Genomic DNA, 20,306 nt, shown 5'->3' with positions numbered 1-20,306 from the left:
TTTGTGCACGTTTCGCACCTTTAATAGGACGATGTAGAAGTCGTGGAGGCACAGTACATCTCTACTATTAAAACCCAACCTTCCGACGAACTTTTCTGCCTAATTTTGTGTGACATCATATCGTACACTGCTGTACATATTCAAACAAATATTTTATAATTGAAAGCCGGCTCGGCTCCTTTTCCAGAGGTGACAGGAGGGTTCGCTCCTGACAGCCCCCTCCAAACCACTCCGAACATGTAAACCGCACATGGGGCAACCTGTCCACTGTGTACGGACAGGGAGTTCGCTCCGCTGCTCATAGAAGAAGAAAAGACGCCAGCGGCCGTCTCAACACAGCCCGTCATCATGTTCTATATGCCCCATGTACTTCAGTGTCGATGCTCTCACCCCTTCCCGCAACCTTCGCAACGCTACACTGCTTCTTTCCTCCTCACCATGCATTTAAAAACGCAAGCGAACAACCCTCTGACATCCCTGCAGAAGGAGCCAATCAGGCTCCAAAACATCGAGATTTTTAAATTATGAAGGTTTTGTTCAGACGTGTCTAGCAGTTTACTATTAGTATAATTGTAAGCTCAAACATGCCATGTATGACATTGAGAGGGTACCCGCTGTGATTTGCAGAGTGGAACTGTCGAGCATACTATCATGGTAGTATTTTTGTACCTTTTCACTCTCGAATGTGGTATCAGAGTGATTGTGATGTCAAAAGTTAGGAATTAGTTATTCTAGAACAATGCAGTAGCAATGCACGTAAAGTGCGTTTTTTTTCGCACAAAACAAAACCCTATACCTTTAAAGTTAAAGCATGCCTTCTGTTATATTCTGAGTTAATATTCAGTAAAATATGCTCGTCACCGACCTACGCCACCCCGTACGTGTAAATCTCATTTTAGTTTCGTTATTTAAAACAGCAATAAAAACAGTTGGTTATGGCGAGTAGAAATTAACAGAAACAAAGTTGCTGATAGGAAACTAAATTGAAGGTCTTCAAGTTACTAAAGTGGCATTTAACTCGCATCCCGTCTCGCTACAAGGGCAAACTGCGAAATGTACGGGATGACGAACAAAGGTGTTTATTTTGGCTATTATATTGTTACGACATGTTTTTGACAAGACACTCAAGGACACTTCTTTTGCATTTGAAACATGCTCCGAAACGCCCAGCAAATGTCGTAGCAACCAGCCTTTAGAGCCTGAAGAGTACAACGCCACTCGCTGATGCTTCGCTAGATCAGCGAAAAGAAAGTATTGAGAGGCAGCGGTGCCCGGTCACAGCTGGCAATGTTTAATTCAAGAGCTAGAGCTAACAGCTTTAAGCAGCGGGATGTTTCATCACTTCACTTTTATTTTTTTTCCTTATGTGCGCACTCTTCTGTTCCATGTTCTAAATTCAGAGGTACAACGAAAAAAATATTTACGAAGAACGAATTCGCGTCTCGGCATCAGTGATACACCAGAGCAGCACCTACGGAATCCCTCCGGAGATCTGGAGTTGCCAAGCTCCGTCTAAGCTCAAATGGATCCGAAGAACGAACGCCGAAAAAGGACAGTTTCGTTCTTTCAAGAGAATGGCAAAGAGTTGCCGAAAGGGCTCCGCATAAAACGAAAAATGCGTCGTTTCTTTAAGTGGGAACGCTGACAGTGAAAGAATAGTACGCTGTAAAACTGAATTGGCGCTAAAATGCTAAGCAGCCGACACCGGAGCAAATAATGCGGTACAACCATTGTCATAGTGATTTTCATAGTTGCTTGATGGCGTCAAGCGTAATGGCTCGATGCTGTAGCTCAATTCAAGCTGCGAAGTACTCACCAAGATCTGACCGCAAAACACCGCGGGTGTTATTACCTTATGCTAACGATGAGGACTCTATGGCGGAAAATATGCAGCGCTTTTCAATTATGAAAGGAATTGTTGCACTAAATACGTAACTCAAACATCGCCACAAAATTCTTCCTTAGGATTGAATTTTTTTCGAGCACGCTCAAATTGAAAAGCTGAAAATTACCAGTAGCTCAAAACATTGAAACGCAAGTCAATAATATATTAGGAAGTCTAAGCACTGCAAGGCCGGATGTCACCGTCACACCTTTATCATTGCTTTGCCTCTCGTCTGTGGATAAATTTGTTTCACTCAGCAAAAGGATTGGCTGCGTATTTCTTATTAGGATTTCTTCAGCGATAAATGCGCCTATGCGCTCTTTGCTGCTGAACCAACATCGGTAAGCGAAGAAAGAGAGTAAAATCGATTTTACCAAGGACATTAATTGGCTGGAGTTGGCCTCAGTGTCCCTTTTAGGCCGCAAACGACAGTTAATCTGAAGCTGGAAGCTAGAGTCGAATGATTTCGAAGAGCAGCTGTTACAAACTTAGAGTTCTCGCACCAAGGAAAACGTTCTTCGTGCGAGCTTAGGCTGAGAGATTGAATTTGTCACATTATTTCTCTACGTTATAACTGGAAGTACCTGCTCTAAGCCAATGCTTATCACTTTTTAGGAAACGGAGTAAACGTACCCGTAAAACAAGTTAACAGCTCATCTCCTCTAATCAACTTCAGGATGTTGGGAGAGGTAGCCATGTGCATCCGGCCGCAATTATGCGCTGTGGTTGTTTTGTTCGCAACCATGATGCGTTGCGTTAAAGACTGAGCACTCCGCGCAAGTGTAAGAATACGCATATAACTTAAATGTCATGTAGTGTTCTTACATCTGGTGTACATTCAAAGCTAGCGCACCTTCCTATCAATACGGACAGCAAAAGAGCATTTCTACGCATACCCTTTCCTCCCCTATATCCAAGTTTCGAATTTTTCACGCGCTTTTTTTTGTCTAAAAATGCTGAAAACAGGTATCCTTAGCAACTGATTGCTTTATTGATTAATCGATTGATCCATTCATTGATTTATTGAACGACAATTGGTTGAGTGACTGATTGACTGAACGAATTAATGAATTGATTTAGCAATCACTCAATCAACCAATCAATCAGATTGATTGATTGGTTGGTTGGATGGTTTATTGATCCATTAATTGATTGATTGATTGACTTTTTCGGACGCTTTCACCAGCTCCGAGAAATCGTCCCTAACTCGCGCTTAACGCGAGTAACTTGCCGGGAAGTTTCTTTTATTCGCGATAGAATCGATCGATCGGCACTGTGCTCGTTCATGATAGGATCCTGCGTTCTCTACAGACGTAAAAAAAAAACACAATCAAGCCCTTCCAGTGTGTAGAACCCCAGCATTTTTCTTAACAAGGTTCTTGTAAAAGATATTTGAAACTCGAATTCCTAACAGAACGAAGCCAAACAAGAATTAGAAAACAACAACGGCCAAAAAGTCCCGTGTTGGAGGCATTAAAATTTCGCACACCCGAACCTCGGGAGTCGAGGCAGCATTGACGCTCCGACATGTCTGCGGCCTAAAGCACGGAATGAAGCTGAACTCCAAAGGGAGAAAGCCTCCCTGGGACCTGCGTGTCTGGTGAATACAGAACGAACGGCGAACGCTAAGCTCTCCAAACTCATTTATATTGGCACCGTTTTTTTTTCTTTTTTACTCTGCTATCCTTTGTTTTCGTTTCTAGTGAAAACCTCTTTAGAACTTCGCTATGTCTGCGGGCCTTTTTCGAGGGGCGTTAAAAGGCAGGCGAATAGGAAGACAAACTAAGAACATTGCTACCTCAACACAATGACGGCAAATTGTGTTTGAACTCCGTGTGCTCCTAAAGCCGGACTTGACTGGTTTTTCTTAAAAGCATCACCTTTTCACTGGAAGCCATACAAAGAGCTCGAGTTGACTTTGCTTTTTTCCTGTCAATAGGGTCGGCACTCCGTTCGCGAAAGGTATGGTCTGAAAACGAATTTAGCTCCCTCTGTTTTATGCATGCCTTTGATGTAAACTTCTCTCACAAATGTTAAAACAGGGCTAAAGTTTCCTTTTTTTCTGTGAGAGTTGATTACAAGGTGCACCAGCTGTTACATTTTTTTTAGTTGTGGCCCCTTTAAATTTCTGGGTTCGTGGACTGACTGTTGGCTTCCCCTGTCTTTTCAAACGCATCTTGCATTATTATGGGGGACATCAATATTGATTAAGTTCCAATGATCCTTACGCAGAAAATTTTTAGACACTGTTATCTACGTATGGCTTCGCAAACCATGTAAGTAAACCAGCAAGACTTACATAACAGACTGCCACTGTTTTGGATGTTCGTATAACAAACTGCAGTCCACAAGGCGTCAGCAGCGAAATATTTTTGTGTGATCTTAGCGATCGTCTGCCAGTTTTTCTGCGGTTTTCAATTACAAAGCGCTATGACAAGCGCAATAACAAAGGAGAAGGTAGGCGAGCCATAAATCTTGAAAGTGAAAAAGAATTTTTCCACTTGCTCAGTCTGATTGACTGGAGTGAGGTATACAATGAGGAGAATGCAGACAGCGCTTACGAGAAATTCTTTTCTTTACTATGCGCTTCATACGCAAGAAACCTTGGGTTAATTTTGAGATTTATCACCGTATCAAAATAAAATATAATTTGTTCCATAATTTTATTCATTCACGAGATCTAAATGCATTGACAGAGATTAAGAAGTACCGGAATGCTCTAACGACCGATTCAAGAAAAGCAAAACAGTACTACTACCACGTTCTTTTCGAGAGCATATATAATAATCAGCGACAAATATGGGAGGTTGTAAACTCTCTCACTTCAAGAAGAAAAGCTACGGAAAGGATTACGCCGCTCCTAGTCGATGGTAAAACACTCAATGGTTAGCGGCTAGCTGTAGCAATGAACGCACATTTTGTGTATGCTGGCTCCTACAATATCACGACTGCAATTGTCCGCGACGAAAGTATGCCAGTGGACACAATATTGAGTCACTCCCTTTTCCTGAGGCCTACTGATCCAAGTGAAATTTCAAGTACAATCGGCAAGCTTAAAAATAATATATCTCCAGGCGTTGATGAACTTCGTACAAATGAAATAAAATTAATATCGCCCTAGATATAAGAAGTTCTCTGTCACATATTTTAAACCCCACTCTAACAACAGGCGTATCTCTTAAGCAATTAAAAATTGCCAAAGTCACTACAATATTCAAAGGTGGATATACAAATTCTTCATCTAACTACCGACCAATTTCAGTACTTCCTGTAATATCGAAAAATTTGAAAGCGTCATTCACGAGAGACTAGTTTCATTTTTTGGAAAGCATCAGGTGATAACTCAATGTCAATATGGCTTTCGCAAGCATCGGTCGACAGAACACGCTCTCGTGCACATTAAAGACAGAATATTTGAAAACATGGAATCTAGAAAGTATAAACTTGGGTTGTTTTTAGACATTCAGAAAGTTTTGATTCCATACATTTCGATTTATTACTCAACAAATTATCAAGATACGGTGTCCGAGGTATTATACTAGATCTTCTAAATACCTATGTGAATGATCGTTATCAGTTGGTGAAAATGAATGATGAAGTATCAACACTCGCGAAGCTAAAACAAGGAGTACCACAAGGATCAATATTGGGCCCATTACTATTTCTTGTTTATATCAATGGCATTGTCAAAATAGATAGTTCTGCTCAAACCATAATGTATGCTGATGATACCAACGTCTTCTTCTCTTCGCATAACCTATTGACACTGGAATATTCTGTAAATGACTACCTTGTGCATCTTTCAAACTGGTTAAGCAGAAACAAGTTAAGATTAAACTCCTCGAAAACAACTTATGTCATATTTCGTCCTGCCAAGAAGCTTCTACACCGCCAACTTAACGTGAAACTTGAGAACACCTTTATAAGACAAGTTAAGACACAAAAGTTTCTTGGGGTTTGGTTTCAGGAAGACCTGAACTGGTCATTACACGCAAGATACGTAAGTGCAGAACTTGCCGGCGCAGTTGGATGTCTTTACAGAATATCTTCGCTCATACCTCTCTGACTAAAAAAGAACAATATTCACTTTTTATTCCCAATTAGCTTACGGCCTAATGGTTTGGGGCACTACTATACAATACAATTATACTAAGCTTATTACTTCGCAGAAGAAAATCTTGTGCTGCTTTGAATCTTATCGTGGCAATGCCCAGGACTTAAGAACCACTCCTCTGTTTAAGAAACACGGCAACCTAAAGGCAGGTCAGTTATATTATATAAAATAACTGCAAGTAATACATCAGAAGAAACTGCACGGAATTATTGACTCCGAAAACGCTGAATACTTTTGGAGGCACCGAAAACACCGAACACCAAAAATCCGAACAAATTATGGAAGGCAAGCAATGGCGTTTCAAATACTTGCGATCTTAAGCAAATTTTAAGGTAAGCTAAACTTTGAATCCAAATTAAAAGCGTAAAAACGCCAACTTATGGAGCTATTGTTATGTTGCCCATTTAAGTATAGCCATAATTGAACAGTGGTTTTCATGTTTTGCTGTCGTCTCATAAAAGAACATAAAACTTTGCATAACACAAAATGACTCTATAAATTGCTCTTATCTTGCTTTTGTGTTATTTCAAGCAATATTATTCAGTTTCACTGAGAATTATATGTTTTTGTATGATTTTGTACAACAACTATTTGTGCTAATTTATTCCTGTAATTTGCGTAGCGTCCTATTATGTGTGATTTGTTATGTGTCATTTGTGTGCAACAGTATATGCAATTCGTTTAAGTACTAGTGTCAAATGTTGCGTTTTTTTCTTTTGTGATTGGAGGAGGCACACTTTATTATTTTGTTCTAAGATTTGTATTGTATCTGTACCGCTTTGGACTCTTTAGGGTCAGAGGCTTCATCAGGCACCACCAGCCTTTAGCGTCTGTCCCAGCATCATGCTCTGTGTTTCGTCTTATGCTGAAATAAAAGAATAAGTGCTTAGTTAATTAAACGTCAAGTCAAGTGCCGCTATTTTACAACATGTTTGTCTGAGTTTGCATGCATTTCTATTGGTCTATAAATGCATTGTAGTTTTGGTTAGGAAGGGGCAGTGTAGACAAAAGGAAGCTTAATAACGCAAAAATTATTTGCTAAGCTAGCAGAACGAATGACAGTTCTAACGAACAGCGATTTTTTTTGGCTTAACAAGTATGCAGTACAGTTTACTGCGAAGGTTTTTATTTCGTTAGCATTTTTTGTTCAATTTCTGCTTGCAGTATTTTGTTAATATTTGTTACGTGACTTTGTAACTATGCATGTGGGCTGATGTTAACTTCAGTACTACCGTTAGACCGGCAGTCAATGGTGGTAGCACTGTTGTGACAGCTATGCATCAGCAACGTGTCCACCAATATATAATTTACCTGAACTGGGTTAGTCGATATGACAGCAAGAAACGAAAAAGAGAGAGACTAGACACGTCTTAGGGTTTCAGGCTTTGGGGCCGTTCGGCTCAATGAGTTCTCTAAATCTTCATGTGCCCTCCATTCAGTGCTCGCTACAGCCTACAGTAGATACTTTGACTTCCTTTTTTTTATATGGATGATACCACACACACAGTTCCCTGATTGTTCTGAATATACAGCTCAGCCTTTCGGCAGAACGGGGATTTTTTTGTCGAATACTGTCTCTGTATTCCAAGGCAAAAAAATGGGATAGCTCTGGTTTGCCTTTTTATTACCACCTTTTCGTTGGCAACTGTGCGCGTCGTTGCCAACTACGAAAGCAGGCCAAGCTTAAGGCGCAAATTTTCGTTGCTTTCTTGACACATTCGAGGCTGCACTAATCTTGACGCCTACGCTGCCTATGCAGCAAGCAGTTTACAGTGAATCACAGACATCAAAGAACTAGAAAGAAGCGCAGAATGCGAAGCAGCAGTCACGTTCCAGGAATAATGAAGATTCGATAGTCGAGGTTCCGTGCTTTTCTACTTCCTTTCCGGAATGCCAGGACGGTGTAGGCGGCATAACGAGTGGAGAATCCCGAAATCCCCCTGGTTGATAGGAAGAGCCAAAACAAATGCGCGCCAAGGCCATGCTCTCAGGAGTAAAACAAAGCAGTTCTGAGCGGATAGGCATCGTGTGCGCTCTCTTTTCTCCTCCTTGCGTCTCCTTCTCTTCCACGTTCCGGACCTGGCGACTTCCTTCCTTTCCTGCACTTCCGGGTGGTCACATCTGTCCGCTTCCTGGGTTCTGCCTCCGGAGCAGCTGCAACCGCCTGTCGCGACGGCCGCCCCACGGCGCTGCACTCGTTTCCGCCAGTGGGCTCCCGTGATCTGCCAAGTCTTGCCAGAGGCTCCACGGGCGCGGACAGCTGGTCTGAATCCGAGGACAAGCGATTCTGGTTCCGCAACGCCCATGTCGTTCCGACGACTCGCCTCCGTGGCTTAGGCTACCCTTGCTCCGCCGACCGGACTGACAGAGAGAGCATCGATTTTCCGTCATTCGGACTATCCTGCGGGAGGCCAAGACGATATCATGCACTCGGGTGGATTTGCCGTTTCTCATCCTCCATTCGGCCTTCTTTCTACAATTTTTATTCTTGGCAGAATACAGGCCTGCGTTACCGGGCATCGCACGTTGGTTTCTCTTCTCCTCCTCCTTGCCGCTTCCTTCCCGTGTTTTCTGCCCACCTTTTATCTTGCCTGTCTTTCAGTGTGACAGTATACGCCCTTTCCGACCATTCTCTGAAACCGCTTTTCTGTCGGCTGTAGAATTTCTCGCACTTTGGCCAAAGGGCAAAGAAGGCAGCTTTCTGCTTTGACACTCTTGTCGTCTCTGCGCTGAGGATGCCTTTGAGGCTCGGAGTATTTGATGGAAATATGGCGAATTCTTGATGCTTGTAAAAGCGCAGACTCCAGGTCAGAGAATCGAGTTTAAGAAGAACTCATTTTTTTTTGTTTCCAGTTTTATGAACAACACAGTCCAAGCAGAATTCGGGATCTTGCTCGATGGCAACACCAAGTTAAGGAGCCCAGTTTTAATCCTAACTCGGCTTTTATGTTACAGACCTCAGTCGGTCTTCTTTCCGTTTTATGCAGTATGCAAATGATCTAGGTGTCAACAAGGTCTTTCAGTGATCGGAGCAATCTAATTGATTTGAAGTAGCTGCCGAATCGTGACTTCTTACGCCGTGCGCTGAGTGTTATAAGCCAGGCGCTATGTCGGCAGCTGGAACGTTTCCCAAAGTCAGAACACAAACTTGCATTCACACATTTCTGTGCAAATACACAGGATAAAGACTAGGTAACTAACACATTATGCAGGTGCTGCAATTAGCACAATACAGCGGCGCATAACTACAGGTTTCGCGATTAAGCTAATTCTAAGCACCAGAAAAATATTCTGATTGGCAGCGGATATGTTCTGCACGCCATAGAATTTAATCCGAGTGAAAAACACTTAATCTAGGCTCCAGCATCTTCAATCGAAACGCCAGCTTCATTATTACGAGTGCCAACCTTTTCAACACGAGTGCGAACGCAATTAATACAAGCTCTAGTGGTGCTAATAAGGGAGACAACCAACCTAACCAACGTGCGGTAAATGAGCACGGTAGTCGCTTTGCAAGCACTGAGCACGAATATTAGGAATGAAGCAAAGCTGAGATTATGTTTAAGACCATACACCGCCTGTGCAACGTGACTGCACTCAAAATTTCGCTTTCGTCACATTGGTAGAGCATCCTCCTCGCATTCGGGAGCTGCTGGGTTCGATCCACAGTGCCGCCGGGTAGCGACCGGTTTTTTAATAGGTACAAAATTTCCCCCGGCTTGGTGCTCGGCTCTTCTAGGGTGAGATGCTTGGGAAAAGGGTCTTAGACCAAACCATTTCCTTGAAGGATCAGAGATACGTTTTGCCGTCAAACAACCCTAAATCCGCCTCGTGCGGTAGAGGCCCCTCTTTTGACCCTTGACGCAAATTTCAGCCTTTTTAAAACGTAAAATCTTAGCAATAGCAAACAGCACAGGGACTTAGTAGTACGCCATACTGGTTAAAAGTTATGCTAGGAGAACGAAAGAAGGCACAGACATGAGCACTCATTATTAGCACTCCGCATCCTGTAGCCAACGCATAGCTTTCAGACTGTAAACACACGCACGCAAGCACGCACGCTCGCACGCGCACAAGATAACACACAACCTATTCCTTTTTCATGCCGTTTCTTTTAATGCTTCCTATATATAGGTCCTCGGTGAAAGCTTTTACAGGAGCTGTATTTGCGCTGCAAATGGACAACTGTTGTTTTTATTCCTCTGGTATTCCACTACATTTTCGCTTCGCTACGTCTCACGAGGCTCCAAAGTGCTTACCCCTATTTCCTCTGTCCAAAGGCGCATGAGCATATACAGTCCGCAAGCAACGACGCCAGGCCAGATGGCCAGCTTGCCGGCGGCACGGCGCCTATCGCCTTATGCACGCGGATCTATAAAACCACTCCCAAATTTTTACTCCCGCACGCACGCTCCATCGATCACCGGGATTTGCAAGAGAGCCGGAGGACACCCTCGACGAGCACGGCGAACTCGATCGCGCCCCAAACACGGCTCCAGGGCGCCGGAGGACGATGCGTTCTTCCTCCCGAGAATGCCGACGCCAACCAACCCTCGCACTGGGTGGAAAGACAAGTTTCCCCGCCGGCGTGTCCAAGACCGAGCAAAGCTAGTGCTTCGATTCGGAGTGAGAAGATCCTCTCGGTGTCCTAAGTTCGTCGGTCACCCTTTAATCAAAGAACTGACCAGAGGACGAAACAAGAGCGTTGCTCGCGCGATCGGGAGTTAGCCGTGAGACGGATTTCAGGCGCTCAGAAGAACAATTTCTTTTGGAATTCTTGTATTGCTACTGAAAGACAGTGATTATGAACAAAATGAAAAAACCAAATAATATTTTAGGCAGATGCGAGGCAGATCGGCACAAGTGAAACAAGAAAGCAAAGATAACAGACTATTTTCCAAGGCTTATCGAACCTGCGGCATGTAGGTTACAAAATACAGATGTTTGCTATCAACAAAACTATCAATATCAAAGCTTGCGCATTTGCGGAAGCAATGAATGCGTACCGTTATTGCACAACAATTGCGTGTCATGGACAGCCGCGATATGCTTGCGCATGCGCACCTTTTGGCACCACTTCTCTAAATCACTACCGCGCAACGCAAGCCCTCCGGCTACTTGACAATATCGCCGTTATTTTAGTAGATCTCTTAAAAAAACAGAGGAACTAACCTCAACAAAATAAACCGTCCAGAAGGAGAGAACATTCCACTTTTTAAATTTCTTTTTTTTTTGCCCGCGAGCCCAATCTTCGCGACCAACCCACTCTTCGAACTTCGTGCGTGGGGCCTTGAGCGTCGACGAGATCCGCGCCTCGCGGAGTCAGCGTTTTTGAGGCCCAGTCGGGGCGGCGAAGGCCGAGGGAGCCAAGGCAGCAGCCATCGACGGCGGCCGCAAACAATGCTTCGCCGGGGCACCCGATGGCCGGAAAGAAGGGACGGAAGCAAGTAGGAGGGGCGGAGGTGGATTTCGCCGGGACGAAAACAATGGCCGGGGCTGCAGAGCACGTCCCACTGCGGGGCTTGCCACCAACACTGGGCAGAGGACGACAGAGGCTGAGCCGCGCCTCGACATGCTGTGCGCTCCAACGTCAGGAACAGATGCCGAGACAGGCAGCGGCACAGCTTTCCAGCCCCGCGCACCGACCGCACTGGCTCCGACAGCCGCCCCACAGCAAGTGCCCTTTGGGAGCTCGCATTCCCGCCCCCATTACCCCCCACCCCCCGCGCTTTTGTGTCTGTGCCTTTTTCCCGTTGGGGCCGAGCCCGTCAGCGTTCGCCCTCTGTTGTGCTTGCGTGAAGGCCGCTTCTCCCCTCCGTGACCAGCGACGGCTGCAAGCAGGAAACAAAGCTCTTGTTTCGTCGCTATAATATATGTCCTTTAACTCCAGCGCTGCCTTCGCAGCTATTCTCGCTACAGTACTACGGGCTTAGTGGGCCAAATTTAGGTCGGCCAGACAAGTGCGATAATAGGATGCCTCGCTGGCCACTCGCGAACGCGGGACTATGAAGAATGTAAATTTAGATGAGCAGAGACTTAGGTGTAATAGGAGAACAAGGATAGAGCTGTTGGCTTGAACCTAAAATCCAGACATGAGCCTGCCTGGAGGCGTGATGCTACTGTTTGGGACGCGCCACTGTAAGAAAATTTTCTGTAGTCATCCCTGCCTAAAATCAGAGGTGAAAGAAAACACAGAGAACTGGTGCGTTTTTTTTAGAGGGAGGGGGGAGAGGAGGGAAGAAAAGTAGTGACGAACAAGCCTATGATACTGACGCATGTAGGAGATAATATTCTTATTCGATCACAGATATTTCTCCTTGAGCAGCGGCTTCCAACGTAATGTTGGGGTTTTCATAGTAACATTACCGAAATTGCCATAAACTGTTCAATTTAAGCACAATGTTGGGTGGCCAGCCAGGGCCCCTACTATTAGCTCATGGAACAAGTGAAAGCATTATATAAAGCACCAACATAAATGTCTCTATAGCCGCAGCTAAAACGCACATCGGTTAAAGGTATGAAATAGATCACAGCGTGGATGTAAGCCGAACTTCCAGGAAACTCTAAAAAGAGCGTAAGAAGCCTGAAATAAAGTAGCAAAAGAAAAACCATTTGAGCGTAGCCGAAGACAAAGATGGCACGGTCATTAGTATTGCCATTAGTGGCAGTGGCTGTGTCCTTGTCATTAGGCTGCTGTCATTTGAATTGAGCGGCAGTGTCATTAGAAAGTTAAGCTTGTGGAAGTTGTCTAAACTACTTTCAACAGCGCTGACATAAACAGGCTTCTATTCCTAGAAAATTCTGCGTCGAAGACATACAAGCAAAACTTTCTGGGTAAGCACGCCTACGGCGAGTTTTACAAAGCACGAACGGAGTAAATACTGAAGAATAGCGAAGAGTAATTGCTGGAAAGCTCACAACTCTGCATGTACTGAATGCCTAATGAGTTGAAGAGTCCTCAGAACAAGAAAAAATCCAAATGTACAGGTAATCAACAAGAAATATGATGTCAATGCCTCGGTAGACAGAAATTTTCAAGTTTTGTTGTTAATAGAGTTGTTAAGTTAGACAACACTTAACCTGAAAAATAGGCTCGTCTTCGGAAGAAAGGGCTATATGACGAAAGATGAGCCATGTCCGACATAAATTTAGAGAAAAACGTGTAAAATACAACGGGTCCTCATATATGACTACCTAAGATAAAAAATATCAATTTATTGGAAACGTTTAAGTAGTTTTTGAAGCGTAAGATTCTAATTGTTCTAGACACACTGCGCCAAATCGCTAGAATGTATTCATAAGGTCTATTCAGCCATTTTAGTCGATTTTGAGGACACTGCGAAAATAGTAACGAGAAATGGTGCCATATGCACAAAACAGACACTCCCGCCGCTGCAAGGACATTTGTACACTGATCATAACTCGTGTGCACGAGGGGGGGGGGGGGGGGGGCGGCTCTATTTTGTCGCTCGCCATTTCGTTTCCATTACATTTGTCCGTGCCGTCAATCATGACGAAGACAGCCGCAGGTGGGAAAGTCCAGCAACATTTAAAGACGCAGTCTGCCTGCTGTTGACGCCGCTGCCTCTAGTCAGCTTTCCGCTGTCGCATTCAGAGCGGCTGAGTGGCACGGACCACGCTACGCCAGTTTGTACCACGACAATTTCTCGAGCCGAGACTAGGACCGATAAACCACGTCAGGAGTGCCGAGCGTCTCTTCATGCTCCGGCATTCGTGGTATCATGAGCACGTGTATTCAACGACCAGCTTGACGTTCCTTTTCTGATTCCACGTCACGCGGAGCTGCTACCAATGGAAGATAACCAAATCAATTGTAAAAGAAACGGGTCGTCAAAAATTCGACCCCTGGTGTGCTGTGTGCAGTCATCACTCCGAAACTGTACAGTCGCAAGTAAAAAAAAAAGGTTAGCACTGTTAAGTCACTGAAGCGATGAAAATAGCACCGCGCGGCTGGCACAGCGCCGTGCTTTGCTAACACACCTGGAACATTTGTTATCGGTGTGTTCTTAACCGCCGCGCCGAGCGTTGCTACCTGCCGCTCCTGTGACACGACACTAGTGCTAGTCTTTTTCACTCGCGACTGTATCTACGCACCTGCGATGACGCAGGTGCGCAAAACAGCATGGAAAAAGAAGAACAAAGGCCACGGCTACGCTTTCTGTTTTTTAAATTATTTTTTATCTGACGAGCTCATAAGATGGGAGGGGATCAATGTTCGCGCATTTCTTGAGCCCTGACGACGCTCACAATTAGGACATGATTGAATGCGAGTCTCGCTTCTTTAGAAAGAATGCACTTTCACGAAGGTAATCACGCGGCCCGAGTCGCGCTGCGCAGTGAAAGCCGAGCACTGACGGCGACAAAACTAACGTCGGTAATAAAGCCTCTTAGCGTCCCGAGACGCTGCCGCAGACGTCGCAGGGCAAGAATTTGAAGTAGAGGTGGAGTTATACATATGTGTGATTAGCTTGCGATTACTCAGGCGACGATTGCTCCACTGCAGCGGAACCTAAATTTTAATTGAATGCTACAGCTGGCGGCACTGTTCTGTGATTTTGATTTTCGCGACTATGCACAGAAGCACCCACATGATTCGAAGACTTCCACAGTACCTGTCAAAGTCCCATTCAGCGTCCCGATGTTATTTTAGAAGAAGGCGAGAGGCCTATACCTCAAGTTCTCACGCGTCCCTTCTAACAGTTCTTAGCACTGCGATCTGCTAAAAACAATATACGGAGCGCCCAAAACCGGGAGCCTCTCGCTACTGCAATGATTAAGAATAATGGAGCGGCTCCATGAGTGCGCATATTCTTAAGCACAGGGAGCGCTTCACCAGCGTCGGCACGACAGCCACTGCGGCATCCCTGTCCGTTTCTCAACGTCTCTGTACCAACAGTGCCGCAGCGAAGAGACAGCTCGGTGGCGCCAAATCTCTGCCGCTGCCGTCAGTGCAGAAACGGCGGGAAAACAAAAGAGCGGCAAAAACATTCTCCGTGGGCACCTCGCATTCCAAAAACTTCTCGGCACAGCGGAGTGAGCATTATGCTTGATTTCCCGGTGCCTCGTGTGTCGGCGCTTTAACCCTCGCCAAAGGAGAGAGAGGCCTGCTCTTTCAGGGCGCCAAGCGATATGCGTGCGACAGCGGACGAAACGAGAAACCGAGAGCTGCAGAATGCCGCCTTTCCCGTGCGCGCGTAGGCCGAGTGAATACGTCGCAATTAAACGCGGCCGCTCATAAGCCACCCGGTGAGTGAAAGTTGTCGTCACCGCTGCCGCCTGTCTCGCTGAGTTTCGCCACAGAGTGGCTGGGTGGCGAAAACGAAGCCTTTAGAGAATGCGTGAATGCAGCAAACGTACCTACCGGCTTCGCATCGCAACCTTAAGCTATACGTCAGCTCGTCGAGTAGTTTTTTTTTTTTAGTCGCACGAAAGAAGACAACGATTTCGCAACGGATCCTTGATTCTGAAAGCAGAAACGTAGTGCCCGTGTTTGGCGCTGGCGACGGAGCTAATTGCATGCGGGCTAAGGAATAACTATCTCCACAGCGCTGCTTATGTAGAATACGAACTGATTGGTAATTTTTCAGCGTATTACAGGTGTATTCGCGAGAAACTATTGAGAATCGTGAAAACGGCAAAGAATAGAACGAATTGAGCTGCTTATGGGACGAAGCCCTCGCATTATCAGCCAGGGTATACATGCTGAGCCATTTGATTATATATATTCCGCCTAAGGTCATTGTGTTTCCTTGAGTTTTCTAGCTCGATAGTCTTACTGAAAGCTTTTGTTAAAAAAGATTCAAAGCCTGAAATTCATATCATAGTCCTTTAGGCAGCGTGCATGCACTTCTGTGGCTCATGCAGGGAACGGTAAGCTGTAAGCCTTGTAATTAGGAAGGAGTTAGCATTAGCGGTTTTGTTGAAAAAATCTTGAATTCGTTTGACAGACAACAAAATATAAAAGCTGTTGTAAAATCTGGTTGAGTTAGTTTGCGAATAATTTACCAGTTAATTAAATTATGCGCAAAGCTCTAAAAACAAAGGAAACGAAACATTTTTTTATCTACTCCTCATGGTTCCAATTTATAGAGAAGGTTAAATGGTTGTAGTGTCTTTTAGTACCAATTAGGAAGGCTAGTTACCGCTTCACCTACGATCTTGCGACATTGAGAAAGATAATTAAAATGAGCACAATCTTTTCAGAGCAAATGTTTTCCAAGCATTAAAAAAAACATTACTGTTCCTTATAAACAGCAACTTAATTCGGTTACTTTTATTGACGGGCTACTGCGTCATTTTGTATCTGGGTACTGCTGCAGCCACCCGATGTTTACAAATCAACTGGACAGGCATACGATACTGTAACCTCGAGAAAGCTAAATAAAGTGAGCACAATCGTTTCAGAGCAAGTCTCTTCCGAGCATTTTTTAAAAACTTCACTTTGTTTCTCATGAACGGATGCCTAATTCGGTTACCTTTATTAATGGGCTACTGCGTCATTTTGCAAGCAGGAGCTACTAAAGCCACTCGATGCTTACAAATCAACTGGGGAGGCATTCAAGATCGCTGCAGAGTAGACCGCCGCATGAACCACGAGGACAAATTGCTATCAGCCTGCCCTAACAAAGATCAGTCTGCTGCTTGAGCGCTCAAAGAATGCCCGAACATAGTTTTATAAGCGTTTCTAATAATGCTCGAATATCAATTTCTGGAAAGGAACGTTTTCGCAACAGACATAAGAAAGAGCGAAACCCAAGAAGAGACATGGTATACGCAAAAAAGCGTACAGGCGCTAAAAGACGAAGACAAGCACACTCAAGACAGGACAGGCGCCAACTTCCAACTAAGTTTATTCATGGAAAAAACCGCTTAATAACCACACCAGCAGGCAAAAGATAGAAGAAAAACATAAACACGCAGTGAAAGAGCATAGAAACACGTGCCAAAGGGTCAAGAAATGATTACAACTCTGATAATGACCGACTGAGAAACCTAATCTCTTCTTCTGAGAGCGAGACAGATGGCTTGCTTATGCAGATAAGACCCCTCTGCTTGACGTAATAAGCTTCTATGATTTCACGCTCTAATTTGTCTTTAGACCTTGCGATGAATTTGGTGTTTTCAAAACCTGGACGGCACTTGCAGCTTTTGCAGTGAGTGGCCATGTGGCTCCCATAACCATTTTCTCCATTGTCTCGCTCTCAGAAGAAGAGATTAGGTTTCTCAGTGGGTCATTACCAGAGTTGTAATCATTTCTTGATCCTTTTGGCACGTGTTCCTATGCTCTGTCACTGCGTGTTTATGTTTTGCTTCTATCTTTGCCTGCTGGTGTGGTTATTAAGCGGTTTTTTCCATGAATAAACTTAGTTGGAAGTTGGCGCCTGTCCTGTCTTGAGTGTGCTTGTCTTCGTCTTTTAGCGCCTGTACGCTTTTTTGCGTAAACAATGTCAAGCTACAACCAACTAGCTCAAATGAAAGTCTTGCCCAAGAAGAGGCATGGAGTTTCGGTTGAAGATTCGTGCAAGAAGCAAAAGGGTACTTACATGAGCAGGTCGTCAGTGATATCAGCAGCAGAAGTTGAAGGAAGCGAACCCTGTCTTGACTGCTGATCATTGTGCAGCCGCAGTTGGCTCACACCGCGTTCCAACACATTTCTGTGTCCCGTATTCACTAACTTCGCAGGGTAAGTGTTGTTCACTGACAGCACAGAGTTGCGTCGTTGCAATGGGTCGAAGTTTGAAAAATCTTCACCGCCTGGAGGCCCCAGCAGTCAGTGCTTATGAGCTTCGAAAACGTTTCGGACAAAGCACGTAAGTTGTTGTTGACATACACTGAATTTTCTGTACCCGTCAATCCGGTGAACTTTCTACACACGGAAAAAATAGTCTCTCGCCAAGGAATGAAACAGTGACACAAACGGCACCCCGCCTAAGAGAATCGAATGAATACCACGCATTTCTCTCTAAATCCTGTCCGGTGTCGCGATGCCAGAAGCTCTTTTTGGAAAGCTCACTGCATACATCAGCCAAGAGGTGGTAGCAGATATCTTTTGAAGCCTCCAAAGGCTTTACTTTCCCCTGGCCTCAAGCCTATTCCTTGCAACCTCATATCTTTTTCTTACTCTCCCCCCACAAGCTTGTAAGAAAACAGAATCTTTCATTGGTCACCGGATTGTACAACGTAGGCTTTTGGATGTTCACTGAAGCGGACGGCCGGAGGAAATGCGATGAGCTGAGAAAACAGATCCCGCTCAAAGATAGTTCATATAAGTGGTGACTTGGTGAAGATGACGCCGCCACCGAATCAGTCTTCTTGCTCGAGCGCTGCTTCTGGAAATAGAAAAAAGAAATGTCGAGAAAAAAGAAATGTATTCTGTGTGGCGTCAGCACATGATGAGGTTCGGAAAGCACAGATGCGCCCTTTGAAGCAAAATATATGCCTTCCCGTTTTGATCACGTAACTCACCTTTGTACTCTGTACTAAATAAAGCTGGCACACCCCGTATTCTTGCATCCTGAGCCTATTTTCAAGCAGCAATACTAAAGAAAGATTTAATAGACAACTGCCGAAGTTTTATAATACGACAAGCCTAAAGAATTCGAATATTTGAAACTAGCAGGTAAAGCATGCGATGTCATTTTGGGGGAGCATTTGAAATTGCGACGCAATCGATGAAAAAAATCGGGACGGCTTTCAAGCTTTTCAACAGAGCACAGCGCCAAGTGGAGGTCGCATGATGACGTCATGTACGGTACCGGTATATTTCCGACACGTAAACGCTGTCTTTGTAGGAAGAAAACCAATGCCACTGAAAGCAAACCTTGCTGAGCGTTGCTCGGCAGCATCCAACGGCGCATGGCAGGGTGTGATTGTCGGCTGCGGAAGTTTGAAATATTACCGTCCGTGACGTCACAGTACGCTTCTCCGCATTCCTCACGTGCTGTCAGGAGGAGTATTAAATTTATTTGTCGAATTACGTCAATATTTTAAACGCCAGGGCAAAACAATTTGGAACGCTTCACTTATAGCCTATATACATTTGAATCCTAGAATATTGCAGAATTCTCAAAAAGATGTGCAGCTGCCCTTCAAGACCAAATAAATAGTATTCCTTAATGTGGACCTGTAATAACGAATAGATATCAATGGCAGTCAATTTTCAGGTTATTAAAAGCGCGACTGTACGTAAAGGGCTTCTTGCCGCGCCAACAGCCAACATGCTAACACCAAGCGACGTTCAAGATGTCAGCCATGCACACAATTTGAGTTTTCAGCCTTTACCGGTTTATGTACTGGGTTCTAGAGGTGACTGTAACTACACATAATATGAATCTAGGATACTCTGATTTGTTTACTATACTTGCAGTTGAAAACGTGAGAGCACGAATCAAACATTTCATTGATAATAAAATAAAATAATTTGTCGAAATGAACTTCGGAGGCCTTAAAGCCGCGTAACTGACTTCACATACCATCTAGATTTCAAATGAGAGATCTAAAAAATACAAAATAAATAAATTTTTATTGCGTCATACACTTATAGAAAGGGACTTTTAGAGCGCATGCAGAGACGTTGAAAAAAAAAAACATTGGCATTCAAGTAAAAGAAGAAACTGACTTAATTGAGTTTTATTCATGTTTTTAAGCATAACGGTAGCATATTTATAAAATAAATTAGCGCGACCGGTCAGTGTATAGTATTTGCTATTGGAACAGTGAATGATTCTTGAACACAAACACGATGAATACCTCCCTAGCTTCTAGCACCAGATCACAAGAGGAGAGCAAGTGTAGCATGACTACAAGCTGCTCATATGTACTAAGGCATGCATTTGTTTTGTAACAGTCACAATAAACTCAAGGCACAGTTTCGCTTTTTTGCGGAAAAACTCCGAGAGAGTGATTCTGTAAGAAGTAATTTGTCCATTACCCATTTTGGAACAATTTACCCTTTGACATTGGTAGCTGATGTTAGGTGACGTAACTGCGGCTTTCAAGAGTCCAAGGGAGGTGAGCGGATCATTGGCTCAATCGTTGACCGTCCCTCGCCATTGGCTGGGATCCGCTCGCTTCCCGTGGACACTTGAAAGCCACTGCTAATCACAGCCAGTGGTTAACTGGCGCTTGCTACCAATGACGAAGGCTATCGTAGACGATGGGGACCGGCTACCTTATGATTTTTGTGAGGTGCCGCTTGCTATTTTCCTGTGATGTTGCCGTGATGCTGATGTCACTCCAAATGAATTGAAAAATAGATATTCATTTCAACTGTTTTTTTTCTTTTTC

The 20,306-nt window shown here is 44.4% G+C and overlaps 1 protein-coding gene across 2 annotated transcripts in view; it reads right to left on the bottom strand.

Annotated features, from left to right (window-relative positions):
* LOC144128633 (cell adhesion molecule Dscam1-like) overlaps nucleotides 1–20,306 on the bottom strand; it is a 292,609-nt gene that overhangs the window by 245,961 nt on the left and 26,342 nt on the right. Inside the window, exon 2 of one of the 2 annotated variants that reach the window (XR_013313811.1) lies at nucleotides 17,564–18,349. Coding sequence is in view for 1 of the 2 variants with exons in the window: in XM_077662174.1 (XP_077518300.1) it covers nucleotides 17,564–17,633 (70 nt within the window). In the remaining variant the exon portion in view is untranslated. Of the gene's footprint in view, nucleotides 1–17,563; nucleotides 18,350–20,306 lie in introns of those variants that run through there. The other variant, XM_077662174.1, reaches the window with a different exon arrangement.

The sequence above is a fragment of the Amblyomma americanum genome, chromosome 4 (genome assembly GCF_052857255.1).
Source record: "Amblyomma americanum isolate KBUSLIRL-KWMA chromosome 4, ASM5285725v1, whole genome shotgun sequence".
Taxonomy (NCBI): domain Eukaryota; kingdom Metazoa; phylum Arthropoda; class Arachnida; order Ixodida; family Ixodidae; genus Amblyomma; species Amblyomma americanum.
This window is presented reverse-complemented; position numbering and strand designations above follow the sequence as displayed.